The 12363-nt window shown below is 39.1% G+C and overlaps 1 protein-coding gene across 16 annotated transcripts in view; it reads left to right on the forward strand.

Annotated features, from left to right (window-relative positions):
• UNC13B (unc-13 homolog B) overlaps positions 1 to 12363 on the forward strand; it is a 219051-nt gene that overhangs the window by 118732 nt on the left and 87956 nt on the right. For 10 of the 16 annotated variants that reach the window (XM_037036045.1, XM_037036051.1, XM_037036049.1 and 7 more), the window contains 2 exons: positions 1094 to 9496; positions 11619 to 11933. In XM_037036045.1, coding sequence (XP_036891940.1) covers positions 1094 to 9496; positions 11619 to 11933 — 8718 coding nt within the window. The remainder of the gene's footprint in view (positions 1 to 1093; positions 9497 to 11618; positions 11934 to 12363) is intronic. The other 6 variants (XM_037036055.1, XM_037036057.1, XM_037036059.1 and 3 more) reach the window with 1 other exon arrangement.

Raw genomic sequence — 12363 nt, forward strand, 5'->3', positions numbered from 1 at the left:
CCCCCACCTCACTACCCGGGAAACAGGTAGTCTCTAACCTAACTGAGGGAGAGGTCTGCTGTCTTCTGTCTTCATTGACCTAAGCTGCACATGATGCTTCTGCCGTTGCAAGCAGTGTAGAGAAAGACATTAATTTCACTGTAGTCCTCAATGCATACAGCCTTAAATTGTACACAAAAAATAAATAATAACCAAATAATTTGCTGTTTTTGGTACTATAACAAGGCATGACTTCTGAAAATAAGTCAAAGATTATTTTCATTATGTATATATTTTTTCTTTCTAAAAGAAATATATTGAACCATATTCTTGGCTTACTGCCTCAGATCTAACTTTCAGCAGGTTAATAGCTTGACTTCTCTTCAGACCCAAATTCATCAGCAAATTTAGGTTTCTCGAAATCTTTTCTTTGATATATTTCTTTGATATATTTTCATAGAATACTTAATAGTTCTAAACTTTGGCATCATAGATGCATCCTGTATATCAGGGATTTTCAGCTGGTATGCTACAAGTATTTTTTAAAACATGCAATACCTGACTATTTTGTCAGGCTCACAGACCTCTTTCTCCTTAAATTATCAGATGAAAAAAAATGATGGCCAATACAACAATAGCCATCTTGTGTGAATGGATCAAAATTATACCTAATTTTTTGTTAGATTGGCAAGAAATATATTTTTTGGTGTGCTGCAGAAGTTTAGTAATTAGTTTATGTGTGCCATGAGATATGAAAGGTTGAAAATTACTACTATGTATTGATAAGACATGTTCATTTTCTTTGTTTCTTTCTTAGAAAATAAAGGATCTAAAAAGCTAATGGTAGCAAGTGAAGTATTTTAGAGTTATTGTTATAGCTGTTCTTTTTTTGATGTGGAAAATACTCTTTGATTACAGTGCTATAATATTGATTTAAGTTTATGTGGATTTCCTTGTTTTTTTCAGTCCAAATGGTTTTTTATCAAATTGACAATTTTACTAATTCTAGTTTTCTCATTGAATGTGCACTAAATCTCATCTGTTTCTTTCTTTTCCCTATTTTTCCTTTTTTTCTTTGCCTTACTATTCCTTCAAATTTATTCCTTTACATCAGACAAAGCCAGCAGGCTAAAATTGACAGAATTAGGGTTATGTCTGCTTTCTCTGATGTTGACTATGAAGAGCAAGAAGGTGTATATAAGCAGATGGAGGGGAGAATATCACAAGAATTTCTAGAAAACAGTAACATAAATGTAAAAGAAGCAGAACTAAAGGAAATTAGAACTCTTTCAAAAACTGATAAATATTATAGACAAAAAGTACAACCAAAGTACAAGAGTTGGAAAAGGATACCCTCTCCAAGCCAGGAAACAGAATTCTCTACTGCCTTTAATTTTGACCTTAAGTTTGAAACATCTGTTTGCTCCAGATATCCTCAGAAATATAATACAATCGATAGGAGAAGGAAAAAGAAACCCCTGTGCAGTCATTTTGGAGACAGTGAGAGAAAACAATATGATGAGAGATTAGGAACTAAGACTAATTTCGAAAGTACGTATCCTTATAGTGAAAGTTGTAACTTTTGCCACATTGAAAAGAAGAAACAAAATTACCCAGTTTCCCATCCCTACAAAAATGCACTTGTGGTTAATAGTGGCATGTGGACCACTAAGTTGGAAAGTCATGATTATGATCTTCCTGGTTGTTTTAAGAATTGTGAAAAGTTACCTGGCTTAAAACAGCATGTCACTGATTTCATTCCTTTGGATATTCTTGAAGATTCTACTAGCAGTACTTCTGATGAACTTCTGGATTCCCCCATTTCTGATAAGCAGGAAGGTTTACTGTCACCAACATGCCCTCCATCCAATGTCCATCATATTGAAAGCTTTCCTAAAGAACATTATGTAGTAAATCCAGCATTCCCTTTACAAAGGATGAATTGCTATGCAAACACACTTGGAGATCTGTCTGGTTTCCCCATGGAAGAGATGACCCCTTCTACGGAGGAACCCAGGGACCACTATATTGATACAATGGATGAGCTTCAGTGTTTTGTAGAAACAGTCTCAGAATACTTAGCAGAGAAGGAAAAGGAGATTAATAAATTTGGTTCCCTTTCAAAAACTGAAAAATTACCTACACATAATAGTATTCTTGATAATGCAGAACACAAAAAGCCTGGGGATCAAATACTACTTGTAACCATTATCAAGAATGACAAAGACAAGGCCATTTGTTTTCCTGAGTTGAATGGAATGAAATGTGCTGTTGGTTCTTTGTTTAGTTCACTCACAGAAAAGGTGGGCTCAGGTACAAAGCATCTAACAATCTCAATGGAAAAGCTGGGTTCTTTCATTCCAGAGAAAACAGAAACTCTTAATCAAATAGAGACAATTAATTTGGGATCTAGTCCCAGAGCCAAGTCGGTATCAGACAAGCATCTTTCCATGCAGTCTCCATTATCTTCTCAGAATGTTGACAATAAGGATTTTGGCAGATGTGACATAACCTTTGAAAATGAGCACACAAGCAGTAGAACTGGAAGTTTAAGCTTTCAGGATGCAAAAGAAACTCTTAGAAGGGACTCTGCTCCACAGAGTCAGAGTTCAGTTATAAAGTCTGTCTTCAGCATGCTAAGTCCATTAAAGACCTTTTTGGAAAAGGATGAAACTAAAAAAGATGGTGACAAAAACAAGGCAAAAATAAAGGAAAATGTTGGGTGTGGGTCAGAGTCAAGTCAAAGGGAAGGCACCCTTGGCAAAGACAGCAGCATTGTTGCATTAGATAGGAATAATGGAGACACTGTGGACTTGTCCCAAATGCTCACAAATGAGGATTTGTTTTCTTCTCAAACAGCCAATGAACCTTCAAACTTAGGTAGTTCTGCAAGTGAGAAAAATGATATTGATATTCTGTTGGAGCGAAAACCCCATACAGACCTGTCTCTGTTACCAGATGAACCAAAAATATGTGTCAAAGATACTCCAGGACATCCTTGTATAGTTGGTAGGAGAACTACAAACAAAGAGCCTTCTTCAAAGTCATTAGAGGGGGACAGAGTGCCTGGTGATGATAATTTCCTTGAGCCACTCAGAAGATCCTTTAGCCAGTTTTTGCTCACTTCCCCTGAAAACTGTTCAAAGGAAATTTTGTCAGAATCTAGGAAAACTCACTCATTGGAGGAAGATGGGTGGGAAAGGATTCCTAAGAAAGATGGACATTCCTTTTCCTTCAGTGGAAAACTACATATTCCATTTCTCAGAGTTCTTAGTCATTCTGAAAAGCAGCAGGATTTAAAAGAGAAAGGAAGCATTTTTCCTTTGTTTAAATTTCCTTTCACTGACAGCAATAACACTGTTAATGACCAGAGTTTTCATGGCTCTGAAGTAACCATCAATGAAGAGATTCAAAGCAACTGCCAAGAAAATAGCAAACTTAGTTCAATAGAATCTAGTTCAGTTCCAAATATTTGTAATAATCTAGAAAAGTTTGGTGATACAGAGACATTTAATAAGAATAATCAAAAAAATTGTTCCAAAGATAACACACTTAATAAAATAATGTCTGATTTAGTTCCAAATATAAATAGTGATCTTGGGAAATTTGGAAGTATAGAGAAATTAAATTCAAGTGAACACACAACAGAAGAGAACTGTGAAAGAGACACTTTAGCCATCCCTGAAGTTGGGCCCAAAGAACATAGACTTTCTGATTCTTTAGGAGAAAGTAAGACTCTTACACAAGTGACATCTTTGACAATATCAGACTCTTCACTAGCATCGATTCCTACCATTTCCAAATCAACCTTGGTTAATGAAATTGGAGAAGACAAACTTGTAGATAAAGCTTCCAAGCAAAGAACCCAAGGAGGTCTCCTTTCTGGCCTATTTAATGGATTCTCTTCTCTTAAAAACTTGTCTAGTTCACAAGAAATAAATTCAAAAAATGATGACTCTCATGACAGGAATAACACCCCAAGCTTACTCTCAGGAATATTTAACTTGATATCCAATAGCAGTATGACTGACTGTAAACCAGATGAAGCAAAGTCCATGTTTTTAAGTGACACAAAGAGTTTGAATGGAAATAAGCATTTATCCTTGGATGAGATTGCTGTTACTTCATGTGTGACTTCTGAGAACCAGAGGGACCATGTTGAAAAACAGGAAACTTCTGGCTTGATAAAAAGCTTCTTATCTTTACCTAAAGAAAACAAACCATCAGCTGATGCTTCAGTTGATAATCATCCTTGCTCTTCTGCATGGAAAACCCAGCACAATGAAAAGCATTGCTCCTTTCCTGAGAACAGTGTACTTCACTGTACACTAAGTGCTAAGCAGGACCTTGTAGAGAAGTCTTTGCCAAAGAAGCCAACACCACACCATATTCTTGAGGCAAACCTATATGAAAATTCAAATAGGTTAAATTCACCTATACTGAGTACTAGCATTCCTGATAAATCAAATCACTCTCAGGCTTTTGAAGAGATGAACAATCCTTTCTGTTACAAATGGGACTCTGATAGAAAAAATTTCTCTAAAAATTCCAGAATACTTCAGCCAGCTTATTATATGTTGAATCAAAATACATTTCCATCAGCTGATGTTTTTTTCTGGCCTGACTCAGAAAACTCAGCAATAAATTTTTGCCAAAAAGATCAAAATGCAAACATCTTGGAGTGGAGAACAAATTCAAACGGTGTCATTTGGTGTGACTTACCATATGAATCATTCAATCAATTTACATTTAATGAAGATTACTTATTAGGAGGTGATATGTGGGCAACTAACTCATTATATGGAAGTTCTTGTCATCTTCCAATTAAGGAGACTAAGAATTCACTGGAAGAATTGCCCATTGATTTAAGTTATTCTTCAGGTCATGAAAAGACCACATACCCCATGGTTGATCAAGAATCATTAAGAATGGGTGCAAACTTTGTTTTCTCAAGTGTTGGTTATGAATACCAGGAATGGTTGTCATGTCTTGAAAATGGAGTGTGGTGGCCATCGGAGGATGGAGACTATGGATATTATGTGTTCCATGATGGTCAATATATCTATTCTCTCCTCACTGATTCTACTGGGCAATATGCTTATTTATTTATACCTGATTATTCTTACCAAGAGTATTTGAATCGTGACCTGCAGACAAATCATCTATCAAGTATTTTATTGGATGACAGCATTATTTCTCCCTGCAGTTTTGAAGTACTAGACAAGGAGGATAAGTTATTGTGGTATGTTGAAGAGGAACCAATTGAGGACCCTCTTGATTTATCTATAGTTTTTCCTAGAAGTAGTGGACAAATGTATCTAAATTTAGGAGCTTTTTCACAAGTACATGAAGAGTCAAGTTATGGCCAAATGGACCAACCATTAGATTTTTCAGTCTATAATTCTAAAAAATTTGAAGAAGATTTTGGATTTTTTGAAGAAAGTCTGTGTGATTCTGAAGACTTTGAATGTACCTTGGATCTCAGAAATCAACTCCAAAGTATTGGTAATTGTGTCTTAAATGAAAATCAAATTAACAAAGGAGATAAGAACCAGGCTGTAGCTAAGGATTCATTTTCTCACCTTTCCAGTTTTCATTGGCTTCAGTCTTCTCAAGACAGTGCCACTTTTGTTCATCTTGAGAATATGACTGACAACCCACAGCAAGCAGAAGAGATGTCATCATTAAACAAAGTGACTTCATTATTTTCTGATTTGGGTGCTTCAGTTGGAAGTGCTTTGAAGTTTGAAAAGAATGAATCCTTAGAATCTTCAGCCTTGCATAAAAAGGATCATCAGTCTAACTTAGCAGTGTTTACAAATGATGATCTTCAGTCATTAATCTTGAGTAAGCAATCAGAGAGTAAATCCCAAAATAAGGAAGAAAATCTTCTTAAGAAGGATTCAGAGAGACAAACAGTATCCAATGTTCAACAACTGGAATCTACTGAAAATATGAAGCAAGATTTCCCCTTAAATAAAAGCATTCATGTGAAAAAACAAAGTTTGTTAAAATCTGTTTTCCAGGTAAGCCAAACAACTTCTCAGGCTAAATTAGGCAAAGAAGATGAAATAATCACATCTGACTCTAATTCAGTTACTCTTGCATCACAGTTTAGTAGGGATGAACACAAGAATTGTGAGCTTCCCCAGGACCAGTCTTCCAAAGAGTCTGAGAGAACATTGTTTAAGAGTGCATTGAAACTCTTCGGTCGGGGAGAAGACTCTTCAGTACGTCCAACAGCAAATGAAAAACAGCCATCTGGATTTTTGAACCTTTTAAAAACCCAGGTGAATAAAGAAGGATCACCAACCTTAGAAAAGAGTGGTGATAAAAATAAAAAGATGACATCTCAAGAAAAGAATGAATCTTTCGGTGTTTCAAATTTTTTTGGTACTCTGGGAGATTTCTTTAAAACCAATGGATCTGCTACACAGACAACTGAAAATATGTCTGTTTCTTCAGTGACTAATAAGGATGAGGTCAAGTCAAGTCCTAGTCCCACAAGACTAACTAGGCAGGATGTTGGGAACTTTCCCGTTGAACCAATTTCGTCTAAAGGGAAAGTTCGCATTAGAAGTCTGAATAAACAGACTACTATTGATGACGGTGGACTAAAGGAACCATCAACTAAGAACATCCAGGGTAATAATTTGATTGAAAAAGAGGCACCCTCCAGAGACCACCTAATCCAGCAATCACCAAATCCATCTTTCTCAAAAAATTGTCTCAAAGAGTCATCAGGAGACTCAATAGAAACTAGTCATGTGTCTACAGTGACAGAAGTTTCAAGAAGTAATAAAATATCTTTTGATATTCTGAGCAGAAAAACTTCAAATGAACAAGGTCATTTTTCTGACAAAGACTTGAGCTTTTCAACTGCTACAACATCTCCATCCCAACCAGAGTTGCCAACCAGTAAGAGTATATTTTCTTTCCTGACTGGATCTGAAAAATCTGAGAACAAAGCCTCTGCTACTCTACCAAGAACCAAATCTCAAGCAGAAGGGCTATTCACACTTCCTTCCTTTTTTTCCACTACTAATTTGGGCATCAAGAAGGATGCCTCTCATAAAAGGTCTTTTAGTTTCTTCAGCTTGTCCTTTTTGGATGAACAACAGCAGACTCCTGGGGAAAAGCATAGCCTTTCAACTGTTACTCCAGTGACTCCCCAGCCCTGTAAGAAGCCAAATGTTTTCGTAGACATGGGTGGCACAATGACTGAAAGTCCCTGTGGCAATACAGATAGCATAGTTCAGGAGGTGGTCCATGAACATCAGATGACTCCTTGTGTTTCCATTAGCAACACTATTGAGGTTGCCTTCCTTGAAGATGAGCTCAATGTAGCGGAGGCCTATCAGGGAAAACTAGAGTCCAGTAATGGACCTGGGATATCTTTACCAGATTTCCAGATGAATCAGTTGCAAAAAGACAATGTTCCTCATTCACCAGGATTTCAGGCACAGACTGAAACACTGCTCAGTGGTCCAGAGGCCCTTGGCGTAGCTTCTCATGAAGATTTCATACAGGAAGCCTTCCCTAGAGGCTTGCTGGCCAAATCTTTTTCACATGATAGCCATTTGATTGAAAATCTCAACAATTTAGACACTTGTACTAACCATCACCAAAATGAAAGAATTTCTAGAGACCCACTGAACTTGCCATTAGAAAAGGCCCCTGTTGAGATCTTAACACAGATCGTGGAGCCAATCTCTTCAGGCTCTGTGGAGCTAGAGTGTGCAGGGCACCTCCAGAGCCAAGACACAGATAAAGAGGAAGACAAATCAGTACTGGATTCTTCAGTAGAAATGCTTTCAGGGTTTGTGACCAAAGTGAAATCTTTCTCTGGGAGCTTAATTGAACCTTCCAAAACTTTCTCTGGATTATTTTCTTCTAAACCCCCAAAGAAAAACTCCTTCTTCTCTCTGTCTTCTGGTGCATCGTCTCAGCCACTCAAAGATGAGTTATTTGGAATTTTCAAAAGTCCCAAACCAGAGACATATAAAAAAGAATCATCTATCCCAACTACTGCACAGCTTCAAAATGTTAGTTCCAGAAATGCTGTAGGATTGGTACCTCCAGAAAATTTGTGGAGAGATTCTGCTTCTGAATCAATCAATTTGGAATCTACTCACAGTGACTGTAGAATAAATGTGGTTAGTGCAAAGTTGGACTCAGAGACCTTGACAGATGATCCCAACCTAACAACTGAAATGGAAAACAGTAATATTCCTGACAAGACCTTGACAGATGATCTAAAACTATTGGCTGAAATGGAAAATGATATTCTTGACAATATCCCAGAATGTCAGGGTTCTGAAACAATTGGGGCTGCATCTTCTGTCTCAGGGGATGATACTGGGCAAGGAATATTATCACTGAGTGATGAAGGAGACATGGGGATATTGCAGGGTACAGACACAGAGGCATCGTTTGAAGCAGAGCATATCTCATTGCCAACACAGTTGCATACAGATCCTCTCTGGATCACCAAAGAGCTTCCACCTCTAATTCAGCCACCTCTTCCTCTTGAGCCAGTGCCAGCTATGCAGTCTGCCTCTACAAAACAAGACGTCTTAGAGCCACAGGCAACCAATTCACTAGAAACCAATACTACTACACTGTTCAATGAGACAAGTTCAGTTAGCCAGAGTGCCACACCAGAAACACAAGGGTCCCTTTCTTGCCCTTTGCTAGAGGAACCTGTGCTTTGTGCCAAAAGAAGTTACGGGATACTTGATGCCCAGAAAGATCCAACTGTAACCCCTCAGGAGACAGAGCAGCCAAGACCATGTTTTGAGACCCCAAACATGACCAATTGGCCAAAGCTTCGTTTCCCATCCTCTGCTATTGACTATGGGAAACCACTGAGCTCTTTCTTTTCCTCATCTTCCTCCTCTGGCAACAAGGCAGCAGAAACTGGTTTAATGTCTGGTTTTAAAAAGCTGTCAACTCTGTTTGAGGGAGGTAATGAGGAAAAAGGGAGTGTAGTGGCAAGTGATCCCAAACTAAGGTTTGGAAAGAAGCTGGATCTTTTATTCCCATGGCCAAAAGAGAGCAAAGGGGACCCTGAACGAAGGCCTACAGAATCCTCTCCAGTTTGGATTATCAGGGGTGATCAGGACCTTAATGCCAATGAAGGTGACAAAGCTTTGGAGTCTTCTCAAATGTCTGGGGCCAGTGCTGAGCCAGCTAAGGTCTCTATCCAGCTTGCTGTGACCTCTGAGCACCTGGAGGCCAAACCAAGAATATGTACTCATGGGTTTATAGGATCTGGAGAAGTGGAAAGCCAACAGGAAATCCCAGCATCTGGGGAAGACTGGAATACTAAAGGCAACCTCTCTGACCTCACCAGCCCTTCAGGCAATCATGAGAAAGAGCACTGCACTGTTTCTAAGCTACTTCACCAACCAGAAACACAAGAAGAGGAGGCAATGCCTGCTAGCACTGACTCTGTTTTGAATGTGCAACTGCCAGTTACTCTGCATGGCATCAAAGAACTAAAGACCAACAAAAGGCCGGTTCTCAACTAACGCATCATAAATGCTTTTAAGAAATTGACCATTTATGATGCAGTGGCTTAGTGGTAGATTAGTCATAGCCTGCTTTTTATCCTTTCTGCTTCTTTCCTAGCACCTGAGCTTCATGTTAATTAGAGGTTAAGTAACAAGAAATAGTGTGTGGGTCTTTTCATCCTCTCCCTTCTCTCTAGTGCCAAATTTAATTTATTGGAAGAAGGAGCTTCCTGCTTAAAGGAAAGGCTAGGCCCTGAGATTTACTCACTCTGATTTTCTCTGCCCTATATAACGTGGAATAGAGAAAGGAGGGTAGGAAGAGGCCACAAGTAGTTGAGTGGCATATATTAATCACAATCACATGATGGGCTAGGATGCTTCCTTGTGCCTTTGGCACTTAATGTCTGTAGTAGCTGGGGAGGGACTACTTTGCTTTGTTTTTGTAAGTCTTCTAAGATGCTTTCTCCAGTGGTAATGAGGATATTAAGTAAAATACAAAGTGCAAAGGATGGCTTAGGATAATCTATATTCTATATTCTATTCCACTGAATTTGTGTAACTTCCTGTAGTCTCTGCCTTTTACTGTCCTTGAGACATGTCTGATAAGTGTTTTGAGTCAAGTCTCACAGGAGCTCCGGGCTAATGTTTGCTGTAGTTCTTCAGTCTGGACCATTGTTCAGGCTGTATCTACAAAGAGTTCTATTATTTCTGCTAAGAAGAAGCACCATACAGTGCAGTTTAAGAAAGATGCCTTGATCTCTGGCCCCAAACTGCCCAAAGGGGCCAGTCAGGGGCTCTAGGGGTGTGTGTGGGAGGTGGAGGTGGCTGTTGGGAACCACTCAGAACAGTAACCTGGTATCTGTCCTGTTCCCATGGGATGAAGGATCAGAAATCAGCCTGGAAGTACTAGGTAATTGGGAGGAACCATAGGGAAAATATCATTGGAAAACAACCATATATCTTCTTTTAGCCAAGAATGAACATAAGCCCTTTAGTTAAAGGCTTGATCCCATGGCAAGGAAATTCTTTGTCCTTTTTTCATGGAGGTTTTCCAACCAGACACCAGAAGGGTGTTTTACAATGAGGACTCCTGACTTGGGATAGAACTATCCGAATGTGCAGGGATAGATCTTGTAGCTCATCACTAGGTCCCTCTATCTTGGATAGGTCAGAATCCCTTAGGTTCAGTGTATAGCTGAAGGGAGTGACTTCTGGATACTGCTCTTCTTTCTGGCCATGATTCCTTGTCACTTTCTCTGCTACAGGTGCTATCTGTCATAGCAAGGGAATAAATTTCCTTTCTGGATATGGGGATTCAATTGATTGAGAGAGGGTTGGGCTGGCCTCTCTTCAGGTAGAAAAGTTCATTATTATGGCCCTGACCCAGATCCTGGATTTGGACTTTGTCCACTCTATCCAAAACTGAGCTATGTCCTGAGAGCAACTCAGTTACAGATGGGCAAGTTTATCTTTGGGGCATTCCCTGTGCTGCCAGGGGTATCATTGTAACATTCATGAGATGAATGGTTGATGAGGTTCCCTGAGGAGTTTCTTGATCCTTACCTCCATTACCTGCACATGATAGTGCCTTCCATTACCTCATTGTGCAGATGGCTGAGAGATAATTGAAGGAACGTGTCCACTGTCCTTTGCTCATCCTATAGGATAGGTATTCACATTTACAAATGTAGAGTAGGAACAGGAGACTTCAGGTTAACAAATAATAGCAAAAGGGAGTAGAATTCACCCACTTTATTGTGTGGAAATTAAAAAACTAATCACAGCCACTGGACAAGTTTCTTTAGAAGTCTAAGTAAAGAATTTTAGACATAATAATTTTAGACTTTTAATAATTCCTTACCTACTTATAAATATCACATTAAGATAAAGTATTCTTCAAAGTCAATTTTATAGGGTTGAAGTTAAGTGCTATTTGAGAAAGCAACATGTGTTTTTTCCCTGTTGTGACTCTGCTGAGTAGAGACTAGTTCTAGATTGTAAAGTTTGGTCCTCTTTTCCTAGGAACGTCCTGTTTGTTTTTCATCATTTCCCAGATTCATCCATTACATTTGCCCTGGTCCTTAGTGTCCATTTATTTACTCATCTGTCTTCTCCTTCTCACAGCCCTACCAGCAGTAGTAGGTTTGGCTCCTCCTGCAATGTGAGCCAAGGAAGCTCTCAGCTGAGTGAACTAGATCAGTGTCATGAACAAGATGATGATCGTCGGGAGAGGGACTCAATTCATTCCTGCCACAGTTCTGGTAGTCTCTCAAAAGATGGCCAAGTGGGTTTTGGAGAACAAGTTAAAGCCTTGGAAGTGACAGGTGAAGAAGAGAAGGGGAGAGCTTGTGAATCCAAGGAGAAGAAACAAGATGTCACAGCCTGTCCTACCCCAGATCTGGTGCTACACAAAGACCGTGTCCCAGGCCCCCAGGAGAGGTAGGTGATGGCTGTCTTGAGGAGCTCACACTGTTTCTTCATACCTTTCCTGTTATATTGCTGAGTATAGTGCTTTTCATTTGTTTCCCTACAGCTGGGTTTGGGCTGGGTTTGGTGATGATCAGGGTACTGAGTTTTAGCTCTTTGTTGCTTCCTCTGATTTTTGGTATGAGTCCCAAGATATATCTTTTAAGATTTTATTTATTTATTTTCAGAGAGAGGGGAAAGGAGGGAGAAAGAGATGAAGAGAAACATTGGGCAGTTACCTCTCACACTCCCCAAAATGGAGACCTGGCCTGCAACCCAGGCATGTGCCCTGAAAGGAAATCGAACTGGTGATCTGTTTGTTCACAGGCTGGTGCTCAATCCACTAAGCCAAACCAGTCAGGGCCCAAAATATTTTGAGGATCTCTGAAGAATTCTTGGGTTC

The sequence above is a fragment of the Sturnira hondurensis genome, unplaced genomic scaffold, assembly GCF_014824575.4.
Source record: "Sturnira hondurensis isolate 20B ecotype Veracruz unplaced genomic scaffold, ASM1482457v3 Scaffold0022566, whole genome shotgun sequence".
NCBI lineage: Eukaryota > Metazoa > Chordata > Mammalia > Chiroptera > Phyllostomidae > Sturnira > Sturnira hondurensis.